The sequence below is a fragment of the Kogia breviceps genome, chromosome 7, assembly GCF_026419965.1.
Source record: "Kogia breviceps isolate mKogBre1 chromosome 7, mKogBre1 haplotype 1, whole genome shotgun sequence".
NCBI classification, from domain to species: Eukaryota; Metazoa; Chordata; class Mammalia; order Artiodactyla; family Physeteridae; genus Kogia; species Kogia breviceps.
This window is the reverse complement of record NC_081316.1, coordinates 38,263,386-38,281,706: the sequence shown is the minus strand read 5'-3', so window position 1 is coordinate 38,281,706 and position 18,321 is coordinate 38,263,386. Positions and strand designations below refer to the sequence as shown.

Here is an 18,321-nt window from a genome sequence, read left to right as displayed (position 1 = left end):
TATAGTAATTTGCATACAGTTTATTTTTCCTATTAGATTATAAACTAGGAAGGAATAGGAAGTAACCAACTTCTCAGTGTATCTGATTCATATTTGCAACACTGAACATCATTATAAACAACACACCCTAAATATTTACTGTGAAAGAGAGGTGTGTTACAGGTAAAAGGTGCCTAGTGGGCTTCTAATTATCCAGCTGCTTATTTCTGTGACTTGTTACCATTATTGGACCTATCTTTTGCCGAGGAAAATTAAGGCATGAGGAAGATATACTTTACCTCATCTTCTCCTTTGCATCTTCAAAGCTTTCAGATACAAAGTAGACATCCTGAAAAGTTGTGATGAGACACTCCTGTTTGCAGGTAATCTTAGGATCAAAGGGCTTTACTTTGGCATGTCCAGAAAGTGCGTGCTAGAGGATGAAGAGTCAGTGAATCAAAGAATACTATCTATTTTCATGATCACATTCTACACACAACTGCCAGAGCCAGCAAAACAAATGGCTTGCTAGTCCCTATAAATGCCTCAAGACCACTCCATTGTTCTAACACTCTTCTCCATGTAAGAGATACCCAAGGATCTTTATTTATTTATTCATGCATTATGGCATCTGCTTTCTACCCTGCACTAGTTATTCCTATACATGACTTGTACCCACCAGGAGGTGGTAGGCTCCTTGAGAGAAAGACTGTACCTTGGACAATATTTCATGCACATCCACCACTCAACAAACATAAGTTCATTCCTTTATTGGATAAATAATACATCTCAAAGAATTCCCTAGAAATTACTGAAGTTGTTGCTAGCACACCAAAAATGGTGAGGAAACAGCAAGACTTTGTTTTAAAATACTTTTTTATTTAAAAGATATAACTACATTCTGAATAGTTATCTATATCTATTCAGAAAACTTAGGAAATATAGAAAAATGCCTCTTAGGTGATGTTTACTGCCACCCCAAGTATTTTCCACAGTAAGCTCTTATTGAGATCCAGAAACTAGGGCTTCCCTGTTAGCACAGTGGTTAAGAATCCGCCTGCCAATTCAGGGGACATGGGTTCAAGCCCTGGTCTGGGAATATCCCACATGCCGCAGAGCAACTAAGCCCGTACGCCACAACTACTGAGTCTGCACTCTAGAGCCCGCGTGCCACAACTACTAAAGCCCACGCACCTAGAGCCTGTGCTCCACAACAAGGGAAGCCACCACAATGAGAAGCCTGCGTACCACAACAAAGAGTAGCCCCCGCTCTCCACAACTAGAGAAAGCCCGTGCGCAGCAACAGACCCAAGGCAGCCAAAAATAATTAATTAATAAATAATAAAAATAAATAAATTAAAATCCAGAAACTATTTCAGGTCGTATCAATTACATAAAGTGAATATGGTTATGTGCAAAGATTTACAGCTCTTACTTTGAGTTCACTGATGGAAGAAAGTAAGCCGGCACCGAAGACTCTTAGCTGCCCCTCTTGTTTACATAGACCAAACTCCACAGTGAAGAAGTAGCACTGCAAAAGGACATCAGTATTACTTTCACATCCTGAAGGATTCAACTTAAAACAAATTACAACTCTTAGTCACTGACCCAAAGTACCCTGGAATAAAATCCAAGACCCCCAGGATAGCTCACAAGTATTTCTACAATCTGGCCTCATTCCAAACCAGACTTCTCAAACTTTTGTTCCCAGAACTCTTATTACTCTTAAAAATTACTAAGGAGGGACTTCCCTGGTGGTCCAGTGGGTAAGACTCCACACTCTCAATGCAGGGGCCCAGGTTTGATCCCTGGTTGGGGAACTAGATCCTGCATGCATGCCTCAACTAAGAAGTCTGCATGCCGCAACTAAAGACCCCACATGACGAAACGAAGATCCTGTGTGTGGCAACTAAGACCCGACACCGCCAAAATAAATAAGTAAATAAATAAATAAATATTTTAAAAAAATTACTGAGGACCCCAAAGACCTTTTGTTTACGTGGGATAGAGCTAGCTATATTTACCATATTAAAAATGTAAACTGAGAAAAAATTTAAATGTTTACTAATTAATGTTAAAATTATAATAAACCATTTTATAGTAACACAAATAACATTTTAAACAAAAGTAACTATATTGTACAAAAAAACGGTGAGAAAAGTTTCATTGTTTTATATTGTCACGAATCTTTTTAGTGTCCGGATTGATATTATTTAATGTCTGGCTGGAAAACAGATGGATTCTCACATCTGCTTCTGTATTAAACCTGTCACAATAAGTTGTTCTGGTTCAAGTATGTGGAGAGAAGTCAGCCTCACACAGATAAGTAGTTGGAAGAGGGTTGAATATTGTAATAGCCTTCTCAGATAATTGTGGCTATTCTTCTTTGATACAACATCAAAACTCAACAAGTGGCAGTTTCTTAAAGTACAGCTGTAATGTGGAATCTGAAACCATATCAATGAACTCTGTCTCTCACATTAAAATCCACTCTGCATTTTGAACGGATCTTTTACTCAAGGACCCTGTGGGGTCCCCAAACCACAATTTGAGAGCACTGTTCTAACCATCTAGCCTATTTCACACCACCTCCCTGACCCTCACACACTCTGCTCCAGCTCCTTATCATTTCTTCAGATACACCAAGCACCTCCTGTCTTTCCTTGTGTGCCCTCATCGTGAGATGCTCTTCCTTCCTTTCCTGGCAGGTGAAAACATTACTCATCTTCTCAGGGCTGGTCCAGATGTTCATCTTCCATGAAACCCTCCCCAGGCAGTTCTCTGCACTCCCAGAGCACCCTGCCTGAGCTTCTCTACAGACCTCCTCTCATTCTAACGTAAGTGTCTAAGTTCCTTGAAGGTGGGAACCAGGCCTTATTCATCTTTATGTTTCCAGCATGTTTTGTACCTAGTGCTCAAAAATATTTTTAGCATAATTTTTAGGGAACCTATCATTTTTACTAAAAAAAGAAGGTATACCAACTGTTAACATTATTGTATTCTAGTGTTCTCTGTCTCTCTGCCTTTTTTTTTTTTTTTAAAGCTCAGGTCTTCTTTGGATAAGCCTTAAATTTTTACATCTTCCTGTAATGTTTTAAATTATTTAAATTAAATTAAATATGAGCAAAGACAAATTTTCTAATGCTAAAAGTAGGTACTTTTAAACTACACAAATACCCACATCCCACCCCAGTTAAAGATTACTGATCTATACAGCTATTTCCAGATTTATACCGTTGCCAGTTTTTGAACAGCCTCTTCTGAAGCTCCAAGAGAAGCCAGGCCAATTTCTTGGGAGAACTGAGCAAAACTAGGTTCAGCCAAAAGGGGAACATGACCCAAGAGTTCATGACAGGTATCTCTGAAAAAGAGGTACAAGTTGTCACACTGTGACATTTAACATAAATGCATAATCAACCATTCAATCAAATCAAAACCTGATCTTACTTTTATTCAAATTGATCAGGTAGTATTACTTTGGAAATGGACCACAAAGGACATTATTACAGTAAAGAAACTATTTTGGTTCAAAACCTTGGCCACTCACAAACACACATACGTAAGTTCATACAAATACGCACAGACATCCACATGTCAACCGCCCCAACCCCTAAACCAGGTCTCTGCTCAAATGTGACCTTCTCAGTCAGTCCTTCTCTGATCACCCTTTTCAAAATAGAAACACCCACACACACACAACTCTGTCCCCTTTCCCTACTTTATTTTTCTCCATGGCGCTTATAACCATCTGAATTTTATATATATATATATATATATATATATATATATATATATATATATATATATATATTTACTTGTTTGTTTATTATCTATATCTCCCATTGGAATATAAGCTCTATGAAGGCAGGAAACCTTGATTTTTTTCCAGTCTTACATCTCCTATGCTTAGGACAGCACTTTGCACCTAATAGGTTGTCAATTAACAATGCTAATAATAATGGTTAACATGTAGAGAGCGTGGAACATGTATTACATGCCAGGCACCATTCAAAATGCTTTACATGTGCTAATTTGCTTGATCCTCACAAAAAATCATGACGTAGGTACCATATTGATGGATGGATGATGCAGTGGAAGTACTTACGGCTCTGGAGTATAGAGGGGATCTGAACTGTGTCTCACATACTGTGTGCAGTGAAAAACTCGAAAGGCTAAACCTGATAAGAAATCTCTTGGTGATAAGTAACCAGCCACAGGACGGATGGAAAAACCTGTACGCTCTGCAAAGCAAAGGAGAAAATCTTCACTAGAATAGACTATTTACTGCAACATTTTAATTCTGCCAGTGGCACGAGGTAACACTTTGAGGGAGAACATGAAACTAAAATGTATCATACATGCACTTCAGGGAAGTCATAATTATTAAGCACTTACCATGGCCAGGCAATGGGTTGGATTTTTTACACATCACATCTCCTTTCATATTTACAATATGAGTTAAAGTTTAGTCTCCTCATGTGACAACTATAAAACTAAGGCTCAGAGTGGGCACATTACTGAGTCTCACTCAAGGCCACACAGTAGATGATAAAGGTAGGATGAGAACCCAAGCCTTACACTATACCTTGCTGTCTCCCTGAAGGGCTTAGACTATCCCCTAGGCAATCTTACTTTTCTTTTTTAAAAAAACTCACTAATAAGATCTATTAATTTAGATCAGAACCATTTTTGAAACTACATCATTTTTAGCCAGTACTACCTCTTGTAGTTTCCTTATGTTATCTAAACTGGATGGTGCTCTTTCATTCCCCAATACCTGAGTCTGCATGCCCACTGTAAAAGTCACCTTCCACTAGGCTGCAGTGGCTTTGGGGACCTCTATAAGCTCTGATCTTGTCCTTCATTTCAAACTCTCACACTCTGGTAATTCCAGTTCCACCCCAATGCTTTGTACTTGGATTCTCCCACTCCAATGGGCAAAAGAATTTTTCACAAAGATGGAAATGTTCAACATCTAACCTATTGCTAGCCACTAGCCACATGTGGCTATTGAGCACTTGAAATGTGGCCAGTGTGGCTGGGGAACTAACATTTTGATTTACATTCATTTTATTTTTTTTAACTTTTATTTATTTATTTATTTTTGGCCGCACCATGCAGCATGTGTGATCTCAGTTCCCCAACCAGGGATGGAACCCATGCCCCCTGCATTGGAAGGCAGAGTCTTAACCACTGGACCACCGGGAAGTCCCTACATTCATTTTAATTATTTAAACAACCACGGTTGTCTAGTGGCCACCATATTTGCCAGGGCAGGTAGTCCCTTCCAACTCATGTTTTGTTTGAACTGTCTTTTAATATTGGTTTCTCTCTTTGACACTTTGCCTTGAAACACCTTTAGCAACAAGCTCTGCAGCTTGCTCAAGCTCCAGACTCCAAGTGATCAGCTTTCAGTTTCGCATCTATAACAAAATATTTCCTCCAGATCTCATGCAAGTGTGATTTGATAACAACTTCTGTAGCATATGCTAGTCCATCTTTGCTAAGTCACACAAGGTCGTGTGCTTTGGTTCTCTGCCATTCTTAATCACTATTTTTCTTAAATCTAGCTTTGGGGGTTTCCCTGGTTGTGCAGTGGTTGAGAGTCCGCCTGCCGATGCAGGGGACACGGGTTCGTGCCCCGGTCCGGGAAGATCCCACATGCCGCGGAGCGGCTGGGCCCGTGAGCCATGGCCGCTGAGCCTGTGCGTCCGGAGCCTGTGCTCCGCAACGGGAGAGGCCACAACAGTTAGAGGCCCACGTACCACAAAAAATAAATAATTAATTAATTAATTTTAAAAATCTAGTTTTTGTAGGAACCACTTATATGAGTTCTTCCCTTGTAAAAACTATATTGCCCTCTCCTGTTTAGTTCTTAGTTTTGTGTATAGTGGTTGAGGAATGAGAATTATGGAGTTGAATAAATATGTATATTTTTATAAGTCTATATAATAAATTCAAAGATAGTAATTTCAGATCATGATGGAAATAAGATAAACTCCCTTTGAGTCAAAAATATAATGCCTATTTTTTTCCCTAAGGTTTTAATCTGCTGAGATCAAAGGGGGATATTTATTTTTCTTACATATTGTAGATCCTAGAGATCACTGATCCTTTTACTTTCTATACTAGTGAGAAAAAATAAGGAAGCCTGGACCAAGTAAGCATGATGAACTAAAAGGAGCAAAATTGCCCTTAGTCTTTGTTTATGCTTCTACTAACACATCTTCTTCTTTGGGAAAACGATAGAATCTTAGTGTGGAAAGAGGTTTCAGCGATCATTTACTCCAACCTTCCCGAAGGTGCTTGAATCTCCTCTATCACAGCCTTCTAGTGGGTGTGGAACTTTTGCATGAACATCTCTATGGATGTGGAACTAACCATCTCATGAGCCTGTCCCATTTTCAAATGGCTCTTTTAACAGGATCTTCTCCGTTTCGAACTAAAAGTTTGCTGTTACTATTCGACTGTCCTTTACTTCAGAGCCACATAGGAATCCCTCTATAACATAAGATGACCTTCAAATATTTAAATAAATCTAAAAGTCCCCTAAATTTCCAGGTTAAACACTCTGAGAATCCTTCAAATTTTATTTATATTATACGTTTTCCAATCCTCTTACAATTCTGCTCACTTTCCTCTACATTTGCTCCAGGTTATGAATGTCCCTCTTCAAATGTGGTGCCTGGAGAATTGCCAGGACAGAATACAGAAAAATTCTGACCTCCCAAATAACTAGACTTTAGTCCTCTATTAAAAATTCTATTGTGATTGAAATGGAGTTCAATATTCCCCTTACAAAAAATTAATCAGTTCATTACCTTTTAAAAAGTTTGAGACATCTTCCAATTGTGGGATATTATCTTCCCGGTATCCACAGTATTTAGAAAGCAAAGGTAAGTTTTTGAGATACTCTCTGCAGGCATGGGTTGGGTAAAGTTTGTTGAGCTCTCGGAACACAGTTCCCCAGGTCTTAATCTCCTCTTCAGTGAATTCAACGTTAGGAATGGGGTCTCCACTAATGAGATAAAGAGAAGTTATCTTGAATTAGCATCCAATAAACAGTAGCACGTATCTTGTTTTCTATTTATTATATAGGAATAATTTACTCCATTTATTTCATTAGTTCAAAGTTGAATAAGTTATTTTTATAGTACACTTACTGTTTATAGTTCATAGCCAACTCTGCAAAATACTTTCGTCTTTTACGATAGACATTGTCTTTGAAGCCCTGATAATTAAAGAAAAGTTTTTAAATATGCATACTAAAAAATACTTAACAAATGATTTAGAAAACATTTCATTATTATTCAAGTGACTATATTGAAGGGCTATATAACTGTTATTTTGAGCAAGTACTGTTTAGAAATTTATGATCATTTTTATTTTAAAGTCAACATTATATGACAGATTCATACGATAGTGGCTGCAAAGATAAAAGATACTATAGATACAAAAATACTACAGTAGCTACAAAAATAAAATAGTTTGAGGAAAAAGAAAAGCACCACCCTAGTTAAAATACATGGCTCTTTTCCAAGGGTGAGTTTTTTCTTAATCATTTGACTACATCTTCAGTTATATTTTCCTGTAATTAATAACAAAGTAGTAATTACTAATATTTGAAATCACGGCAACTGAATCTCAGATTTTATTGCAAAATGCAGACATATTAATCATTTGCAGAAGCAAATAATGATGAAAAGATAGACAAAATAGTAACATTAGAATTTATACCTATGAAAAATATTTAAGAAAAAAATTGACAAGATAAGGCATCAAAAAGCAAATCTTAGGAGGAAATAGCCAATAATACAAAGTAGGAAAGAAGGGGAGGACACTTGAAAGGAAAGAATGAGACTTGTGTGTTTAACACAGATTTACAAGTCTCTACTATGCATCTGGCCTTGTGCTGAAATTCAGAGAAACACAGCACAATCTGGGTCTTCAAGGAGTTTACTTTAACCAATTATTTTGAAACAATATGGTTAAGTGCCTTATTACAGACAGGCACAAAATATCACTTGAACTCAAAAAGAAACTCATAATCCAGAGTATGCGAAGAGGGTAGTGGGGGGTCAGGAAAGGGTCCCTAGCAATGACTCCTAAGCTAAAGGAGGAGTGGAGAGAGCCAAGTGGAGGAGGACAGAAAGCACAGCACCAAGGACAGCCCAGAAATGAAAAACAGCATGTTACACCTAAGAAAATACAGGTAATCCAATGTTGCTGGAGCCTGGAGAGTGAGGTGGAGCGTGGTGAAGACTAGTTACGGGTCTGCTAGTAAAGGTCTGTTTGAGAGCTTGGATTTGGTCTTGGGGTAATTGGAAGCCATTGGGTTTTTTTAAAAAAAAAATAACAGCTTTATCAAGATATAACTCACATACCTTAAAACTGACATTTTAAAGTGTACAATTTAGGGGGGTTTAGGATGTTCACAGTGTTCTGCAACCACCTCCACCATAATTTCAGAACATTTTATCACACTGAAAAAAAACACCCTACTCATTCGCAGTCTATCCTCATTTTCCCTCATCCCCAGCCCTGGCAACCAGTAATCTACTCCCTGTTGCTATGAATTTGCCAGTTCTGGATATTTCATGTAAAAGAAATCACACAATGTATGGCCTTTGTGACTGGCTTCTTTCACTATCACAGTGTTTTCAAGGTTCACCCCTGTTGTAGCATGTTGAGTAATTCATGTTTTTTTATGGCCATTAATATTCCATGTTGGGGACATACCATGCTTTACTTATCCATTCACCAGTGGATGGATATGTGGGTTGTTTCCGCTTTTTCTTTTTCTTTTTATTTTTTTTGCGGTACGCGGGGCTCTCACTGTTGTGGCCTCTCCCGTTGCGGAGCACAGGCTCTGGACACGCAGGCTCAGCGGCCATGGCTCACGGGCCCAGCCGCTCCGTGGCATGTGGGATCTTCCCAGGCCGGGACACGAAGCCATGTCCCCTGCATCGGCAGGCGGACTCTCAGCCACTGCGCCACCAGGGGAGCCCTGTTTCCACTTTTTTGCTACTATGAATAATGCTTCTGTGGTCACACTGAGGCTTTAGATCGTTCTAGTGACTATGAGGACAGTTTTGAGGTGGCAAGGCTGGAGGCAGGAGGACCAGTTAAGGGATGTGGTAGTAAGAATAAACAAGGAACAAATTAAAGAAATATTTTGGAGGTGAAAATCAGCAGGACTTGGTAGTAGGTCAGTAAAACTGATTTACACACCTTTCCATAAACATGCCCCAGAGATTTTCTTGCCTCTGAACCTTTGCTCATTTTGCAATGAACTGTCCTTCCTCTCCATCTCTTTCCTGCCAAAATTCTTTAAGGCCAAGTTAACAAGGTTGCCTTTCTCTGACCTCTTTAGCTAGAAGTGTTGACTCTCTTGTGTTTAATCTCAAAGCAGTCTGTTCATGCCACTTAGCACACTTTTCATATTTAAATCTTGTATGTGTGTTTATATATGTGTGTGTGTGTGTGTGTGTGTGTGTGTGTGTGTGTGTTTGTGCTTTACTTTTTCAACTTGACTGGAAGCTCCCAGAGGGCAGGTACAGCAAATTATTAATTCCAATACTTACTCAATAAGATCTTATAGAATAAATGGATGGATCGGCTGGGGGTTGTCTAAGGCAGTATATGGTCACATTCACACAGCTAATAAGTGGTGGAAGCTAGATTAAATCCCTGGTCTGTGCGACTCTGCACTGACTCTCTTCTCTCCTCCCCTCCTAGGATCCTAGAGCTCCATAAGAAGTCCTAATGCTCTAGACTTACTAATTCTCCAACTCATGCCTGTACTGTATCCCATATGATTTTCCAAGGAAACAGCTTCCTGATTCATCAACTGCATAATAAACCAATTATGCTGGGCAGTGTGGGTGATGATTTTCCCCTTCCTATCTTTACTCCCCTCTCCAATAGCCCATGCCCATTTTGATAGAAACCGACTGCAGATACGGTGTTCATTGTAGTGTAATTCTTGGAATAGCTCTTAGTGATAAGAATTCCAGGCATGACACAGATGTTTTGGAGCCAATGAAATTGGATGCTCTTCAGTCACTTGGTTTCAAGTCCACCAACATGAAGGGCTAATAACACTTCCTGAAACCCAGATTAATCAAGATCCTATTTAGTCTAGAATAAGCACTTTCTCCAGAAAAGAAAAATAATACCCTTAATTTTTTAGTTTGCTTTAAATTATTTTCATGAAAATATTTAGTTAAAATATTTACAGGATGGTCAGCATCCAGTTCGGATCCATACATCAGAACTCTGTTAGCACAATGGTCCAGGTCAGAAATCTTCTTTGGAAACCAAGGAACAGTTTCCATACCTGAAAAATACAAAGAACACTAATAATTGAAGAGACCATCTTAAATTAGGTAATAAAGAAGAAATTAAGAAAGTCATAAATGCATTTGGATGAGATTTTTAATTTTAGCTTGTACGTTGAGGCACAATGTATACAAGTAAATTGGTCTAGTTTTAATAAATAAATCTTATTCAAAGTTTTTGAGTTTAAAAATATTTTAAGCCTTAATTTCCTAAGCATTGCAGAAATGATGTACTTTAGTAATAGACCAAAAGTTCAAAAAAATTAAGCTACATACTTAGCTAGCCTTAAAAAGTAAGGCTAATTTTTAATTAGCAAATTTAATTAAAACTCTGAATGTTTATTTTTGTTGATTAAAAGGATATTAGAGATCATTTATGTCTTTGCCACTTTGATCTTCTCACTATCCCTCACACATACACGCTCTCCTAAAACTCTTGAGTTTTTGTGAACGCTCATCTTCTCCCTGGAATACCTATCCCATCCCACATCCTGCTGCACCTCATCCTTCTGTTTTCTTGAGAATATCCTTCTCCTCCTTCAGGACCCAAATCAAATGAGCCTTCCCTGACCCTGTAGGTGGCGCTAATTCTCTATCATCTGGGTTCCCATAACTATGACTCCAATTATCTGAAAGCTTTTACTATGTTTTACTACAATGTATCTGCATATGGCTGTCTTACAGAAAAGAATGGGAAGGACTCCCGGGTAGGACTATTTCTTTTTGTATCCCCATTTCTTAGTAGAAATATCTGATACAAGTTGGTGTTCCCTAAAAATCAGCTGAACCATTGAGACTATAAAACTCTTCATTTTATAGATGGGGTAACCAAAATCCAGAGAGGTGAAGTAACTTATCCAAGATCATTCATCTCTAATGGAACAGAGAGGACTAGAACTCCATTCTTCTTGCTCCAGTTTAATGCTCTAACATACCCAGAAGTGATAGTCAAGAGATTTAGCAACAAAACAACAGGGGCACCAATCACTCAAAATAGACACAAGCAGAGTGCCAAGCTCCGGCTCTACCAGGTGTTAATCTTCTAGTTGTTTGTGGTGGGCATAGGACTCCTAGGGGAAAACTGGGGGCACGTGGGCTTCAGGCATGGTGAGGAGCACTTAAGGGACTCAGGGGAAAAGCTATCTGCCAGCCAGACATGGATGTAGAATCTTGATATTTTAATAATTTATACAGCCATATGAATATATAACAGATGAATATCAGCCCTGATTATACCCAAATATTGTGACATAATCTGAAGGGATTATTTTAAATTGAGTACCATATATAAAATGTGACTGATTTATCCATTTGTCTCTTGCCCCAAGTAAACTGCAAGGATTTTTTCACAGTAGAAGATTTTAGATTATCTCTGTGCTACCTGAGTATCTGAAAACTTAGAAGCTTTCCATTTGGTTTTGGTGGAAGTGAGGACAAGGAAGAATACTGTATTTCATATATAGAGTATTTCACACCATAGTTGTCAGTAATTGTCAACATTCTCAACAAATTCAAATATTCACTTAATATCTGCTAGGTATCTGCGCTGTAAGAGTTACTAAGTGTTCAGGGATTGTGAATTGGAGGTTTGTGAAATCAAGAAATGCCTGCTGATTTGGAAACTGAGATAACAATGGATTTCTAACTATTCTAAATTCTTTCTTGTACTCAAGTTTTCCTTTTCACTTCTCTCGCCCTTGATAAAATGTTGCTTTATAATTTTTCTTTAGCTTTTGAACAATTACATTTTGTATCTTCTTCATCATCAGATTGTAAGCAATTTGAATAGACAGTGTTTTATTTTTACTTTCATGCCTTCAAGCTAAACATAAGATAGGACACACATTATGCACTTAATCTTCTGAGTAGTATTTTCACTTTTCAAACTTACCATCTTCCTTCACAGTAAAATTATCTGGTAGAGTCACAGAGAGAACATTAGTATGAGACTTCAACAGATGAAAAATATCATTCAATTGTTCTCTACTGATATCACAATCAACAAAAATCTCAAACTCTGAGTTTCTTCTCTTTGATTTTCGGGACTCAATATGTAATAGGTTCACATGCTTCTCCTGTGGAAAGCAGAGGATGAAGATTATACATGACTGCCTCAAATAGTTATAGTCTCTGAGCAGATTACTTCCATTACCACTAAAAATCAGTCTCATCACTTGTCATAATAGCCAAAGGGAAAAAAGGCTGGTTTTAGTGCCATCAACAGCAAAATAATTTCCCCTAAATATTAGGTACTATTCAAAAACAGTTTGAAAAATTCATCACACCCTCCAGAATCTAATTAAATTAACACCCAGTAGAAAGTCCCTCAGATTGCCAGAACTGATTGGCCTTCAAATCAAAAGACTTAGTCTCCTAGATAAAAAGAACCCTTTGAAAATTCTCACAAATAAAGGCTAGGTGTTTTTTTAAGTGATCTAGTGTTAGTCCTTTAAAAAGAAAAGTTTCCTTTGCAATAATGCATTTAATACAATTATATGAACAGTTTGAACATGGGATATTTAATACCTCCAATATCTTAAGCTACAAACTCAGTAACCAACTGAATAAGATTGCTGCTTCTGATCTCTTCGCGTGCCAGCCTGAGCTATGGGGTGCCATATGTGTAAACCTGTGGGGGGAAGGTATCTTCTCTTACCAATCTGGGTGCTAAGGAAAAGCCCTGGTGACATAATCATGAAACATAAGAACCAGTCACCAACAGTTTTATTCATCTAAAAAAATGAGAAAGTTAGAGTAGATGATCTCCAGTACTAACCAGCTGAATCTAAATTAACTTAATGAACACCTGTGTAGCCAAGTAATGGCTGTGAAGCATACAAAGAAGGGCAAGACGTACAAGGAGTTTACAATTTAGTTGACTAACACATGAAAGACTGAGAGAAAATACAAATAGTGAGTGTTCAGGTGCAGAAGATGTTCAGAAACGGAAAAAAACATCAGGAGTTTGAGAAGGTAGAAGGTTCAACGGAGCAGATAGGAACTGAGATGAGTCTTAAAAAATAGATAGAATAGGAAGACAGAAAGGAAGAAGTAAGATTCCAAACAGGAGGAACTTGTATAAGCAAATGTAGGGATGAGATACTTATCAGGGAACATTAACTTGATAAATAAGAAAGGAGAGTGAATGTCAGGGATGTTGGGAAATTGGAATAGGCAGGGTTTATCCTGGAACGTAGAATCTATCATGGAATCAATACAAGAGAGCCAGTTACAAAATATATTGGAATTGATCAGGAGTAAAGGAAAGTTTTATTGAATCTATTTCTTATGACTTTTTAGAATAAGAGTACATTCATAAATATTTTCTGAATGATGACTTGAATAAATATAAAGCTATAAATTATGTTTTTAGAGAAAAAGACACAAAATTTCAATTCTTCCTAAAGTAATCTAAAATTGAGTGCTATCAAAATGAAAAACTTGATGGAATTTGGTGAGGAAATGTAACTAAATAACTTAAAAGTTATTTAGTTTCTTTTCTTCTTACCTGGAAGAAAAGTTTATTCAAGAAGGTCTAGGAAAATTCAGGTAGAGTTAAAGTAATAAGTGAGACATTCCTTATCAGATATTTCAATTACAGCAACACACTGGCACAGAGAGGTTAAGCAGTTTGCCCAAATGCACACAGCTAATCAGTGTAAGAGCTGGAATTCAAACTCAGGCTGTCTAGCTCCATACTCTATGCCCTTAAAAACTATGTTGTAATCCTGTTGTACAAGAAAAGAAGAGTCAGAATAATGGATAATATGGCTCTTCTTTGAACAAGATTTACATCATCTTCATAATGAAAACACTGAAGACTGATATAGCCAAAAATTGGGGCATAACTATGTTGTGAAGATGGGGGGAAGGGAAGTTGAGGGGCCTCTGGAAAGGGAGCTGTGCCAAGGAAGCTAACCTTCACTTCCGCTGGGGAAAATCAATAGGTAATATCTACAAACGGAAAAACCAAGGAATAGCAGTAGAATAAGCATATTGTTTATAAATATGGACGCTACTATGAGAAAATATAGTTAAAAGCATTGAAGATGGTTGCGCCCTATAGGCAGAGGATAAGTAAAAATAGGTGGATTCACGCCCACAGCACCATTGCAGCAGTCAGAAGAACAAATGAGATGGATATGTAGCAGCACGGGTAGGTCTTCAAAACACAGTGCTGAGCAAAAGAAAAAGTGTATGTACAATAACATTTATATAAATTACCAGTCCATGCACATGCAAAAACTCAACATAGATTGTAAGTAACATAAAAAACAATTCAGCGTGTAGATCAAACGTATCAGAGCAATTGTCTATCAGAAGAGAGAAATGGAGATGGAATACAACAGGAGGAGGCTGTAAACATCAGTGATGACAGTGTCCATGTGATTTAAAGAGTGTGATTAGCTCAACCCTCTGCACCTAGGTCAACATAAAAATTAAATGGAATTTAGGAATGAAGAGAGATGAAGCAGAAGACTGCTATTTTCTTTATAAGCTTTATAGTGTGGGGTTGACTTTTAAAACCATGCACAAGTATTATTTGATTAAAGACAAAATAAAAAAGAAAGTTGATGGAAGAAATATAGGTATACTATTTAAAGACTCCAAGGTAATCAAAAGAAGAGCTTGCAGTAATCATGTAATTATCAAATATGGGGAGGAGAAGGAGGAAGAAGGGACGGAAGTATCAGTATCAGTATCATTCACAATAGAGAGTAAATAAATATCATGTAAATTGATAACTCAGAGAGAGATCAGGACAATATTTAGACATTATGAATTCACCACTAAAAGAACTAAAGAACAGAAATAGTTAAAAGAGATTGCCTCTAGGGAGTGGAACTGAGCTGCTGGGTAAAAAACTGGTGCTTTTAATCACAAACTCTTCTAGACTATTTGTTATATTTAGAATTTTAAATTCTTTGAAATATTATTTTCAAACTGCTATTTAATAGTATATCATATGGATATAAATCTGATTTCTAAATAGCTAACATTTATTGATAATTTACTTTGAACTATCCTAAGCACTTGAAATATATTAATTTTATTAGTTCTCACAGTGACCCTGTGAGGTAGGTAGGGTTCTCATTTTATAGATGCTAAGATGAAATGCAGAGAGACTAATTAATTTGCCCACCATCACATAGCCAATAAGTGACAGAGCAAGGATCTGAATTCAGGTGGCCTGCCTTCAGAGCCTACAAGCTTAATACCAGTGATGTTCTAGTAGTATAATTTAACCTGTCCCATACCTTAGGACAAGTAGTTTGTTTATAATTTTTAAATTCCTATAAATAAATCTTTGTATCTCTTAAACTGGGTTAGGTCTCCCAGTTCAATGCTATCATAGTACCTGGTACTTCCCTTTCAGGTCAGTTTACACACATGTAATCATTTGTTTACTGAAATTATTTGTTTAGTGTCTGTCTTCTCCACTAGATTATACAGAACTGTGAGGGCTGGAGCTGTGTCTGCTTTGTTAGGGTACTCACCTTCATATCTAGCAGGACACGCTGCACTTAGTAAGTACTCAGTAAAAATTCCTGTTCTAACTGACTGACCCTGATTTCCTTAGGATAGATTTATGGAAGTAAAATTACTGGGTCAAAATATGTGAACATTTTAAGACTCACAATACATATTACCAGGTTGTTTCCCTACACATCACATCACTTTTCCCTCACACGAAAGGTGTATTTAAGTGCCAAATAAATGCATTGAAGCTTTGAGAGTAGGGAGTAGTATGATTGTAGAATCTTTGTTATTTTGCTATATAAAAAAATAGCATTTAATATATTATCAATGTATCATTAAATAATATCATTAAAATTTCAATATTTCATTTAATTAAAATAAAATTAGCTTCTTCAAAATCTGTAAAGTGAATCTTTCCTCCCCCATTTCTTTATTAGTTATTTGCACCTCCTCTTCTATAAATTGTTTGTATCCTTTGCCCATTTGATAGAATCGAGCAGTATTTTAGAAATTTAAGTGTTTAAAACATTTCTGTAGTCCACCTCTGAAGACTTTACAAATAATCTTACAGACCCATTTTATAAGAGTTTTATGCAGAAATACAGAGACTGCTTACCTGGAAGATTTTCAGTGCTTTTATAAGTCCTCCAACTTCATTCTTTAAGGAAAAAATGAGAGTTGCTCTTCCCTTTTCTAAGGAATGATCTTTGTTTTCCTTATTGTCTTCAATCATGATGAATTTGGTGTACGTCTCTAAAAATAAAGTAAGAAAATAGAGAAAAAGTTCCAAAAATAAGTTGTACAATGTAGACAATATTTGGTAGCATAGATAACATTTGAAACTCAGACAATATCTGATAACATTAACCAAGTTTTAGTTTCCACACCTGTAAAACATGGATGTACATATATACTTTGCAAAACTGTAATGAGACCACGATAAGATAAAACATTGCCTAGCATAGTGCCTAGAATATAAAAGGCATACAATACATGTTAGTAATTTTCTTTTTTTTCTAATCCAATCGTTTCAGGGCATGACTCAAGCCCATGGGTTTCTTGCAGTCTTTCCTGACTGTTGTGGCCTGAACTGGGCACTCTTTCTCTATGAAAGCCTACCTCCTCTCCACTTACAATTTTAGCACTTTATACCGGATCTTTTTTTTTTTTAGAAGATGTTGGGGGTAGGAGTTTATTAATTATTTATTTATTTTTGCTGTGTTGGATCTTCGTTTCTGTACGAGGGCTTTCTCTAGTTGTGGCAAGCAGGGGCCACTCTTCATCGCGGTGCGCGGGCCTCTCACTATCGCGGCCTCTCTTGTTGTGGAGCACAGGCTCCAGACGCGCAGGCTCAGTAGTTGTGGCTCATGGGCCTAGTTGCTCCGCGGCATGTGGCATCCTCCCAGACCTGAGCTCGAACCCGTGTCCCCTGCATTAGCAGGCAGATTCTCAGCGACTGCACCACCAGGGAAGCCCCTGGGTCTTATTTTTAGTTTCATTTGTACAACATAGTGATTCAATATTTTTATAGATTATATTCCATTTAAAGTTATTATAAAATATTGGCTATATGCCCTGTGCTGTACAATATAATCCTTGTAGCTTATCCATTTTATACATAGTAATTTGTACCTCTTAATCTCCTACCCCTATTTTGCCTCTTCATCCTCCTCTCTCCCCACGGGTAACCACCAGTTTGTTTTCTATATCTGTAAGTCTGATTCTTCTTGTTATATTCATTTATTTGTTTCATTTTTTAGATTCCACATATAAATGATAACATACAGCATTTGTCTTTCTCTGTCTGACTTATTTCACTAAGCATAATACCCTCTGGGTCCATCCATGTTGTTACAAATGACAGAATTTCATTCTTTTTTATGGCTGTGTGATATTCCATTGTGTGTGTGTGTGTGTGTGTGTGTGTGTGTGTGTGTATATATATGTATGCATATATATGCATGTATACATACACACCACATTTTCTTTATCCATTCATCTATTGATGGACACTTAGGTTGCTTCCATATCTTGGCTATTATAAATAATGCTGCTATGAACATTGGGATGCATGTATATTTTTGAATTAGTGTTTTCACTTTCTTTGGGTACAAACCTAAGAGGAATTTCTGGATCATATGGTAAGTCTATTTTTAGTTTTTTGAGGAACATCCATACTGTTTTCCATAATGGCTGCACCATTTTACATTCCCACCAACAGTGCAGAAGGGTTACCTTTTCTCCACATCCTTGCCATTTGTTCATTGTGTTTATACTGGGTCTTGAATGGCTTCCTCAAATGTGTCACTCATATATGTGACATGTCTTCTAACAAGACAGCAAGCTTCTTCAGAACAGGGACAAGGCCTCCTATTTCATTTGTAAATTTAAGAGCCTAGACAGCTCTGGACACAGGTGGACTAGAAGAATAGCTGCTAGCCCAGAGAATTCTGGTTCCATATAAGTATCTACTTTCTCTCTGACTGTGGAATTCCCTAGGCCATTGGCCCTGAAGCCTTTT

General features: G+C 37.3%; 1 protein-coding gene across 2 annotated transcripts in view; it reads right to left on the bottom strand.

Moving 5' to 3' along the window:
• Positions 1-18,321, bottom strand: part of TPH1 (tryptophan hydroxylase 1) — a 28,086-nt gene that overhangs the window by 3,009 nt on the left and 6,756 nt on the right. For both annotated transcript variants that reach the window (XM_067039447.1, XM_059068901.2), the window contains exons 2-10: positions 16,417-16,553; positions 12,211-12,394; positions 10,218-10,318; positions 7,143-7,210; positions 6,801-6,997; positions 4,085-4,220; positions 3,214-3,340; positions 1,415-1,510; positions 279-412 (exon numbers count right to left, since the gene is read on the bottom strand). In XM_067039447.1, coding sequence (XP_066895548.1) covers positions 279-412; positions 1,415-1,510; positions 3,214-3,340; positions 4,085-4,220; positions 6,801-6,997; positions 7,143-7,210; positions 10,218-10,318; positions 12,211-12,394; positions 16,417-16,533 — 1,160 coding nt within the window. In that variant the 5' untranslated portion in view covers positions 16,534-16,553. The remainder of the gene's footprint in view (positions 1-278; positions 413-1,414; positions 1,511-3,213; positions 3,341-4,084; positions 4,221-6,800; positions 6,998-7,142; positions 7,211-10,217; positions 10,319-12,210; positions 12,395-16,416; positions 16,554-18,321) is intronic.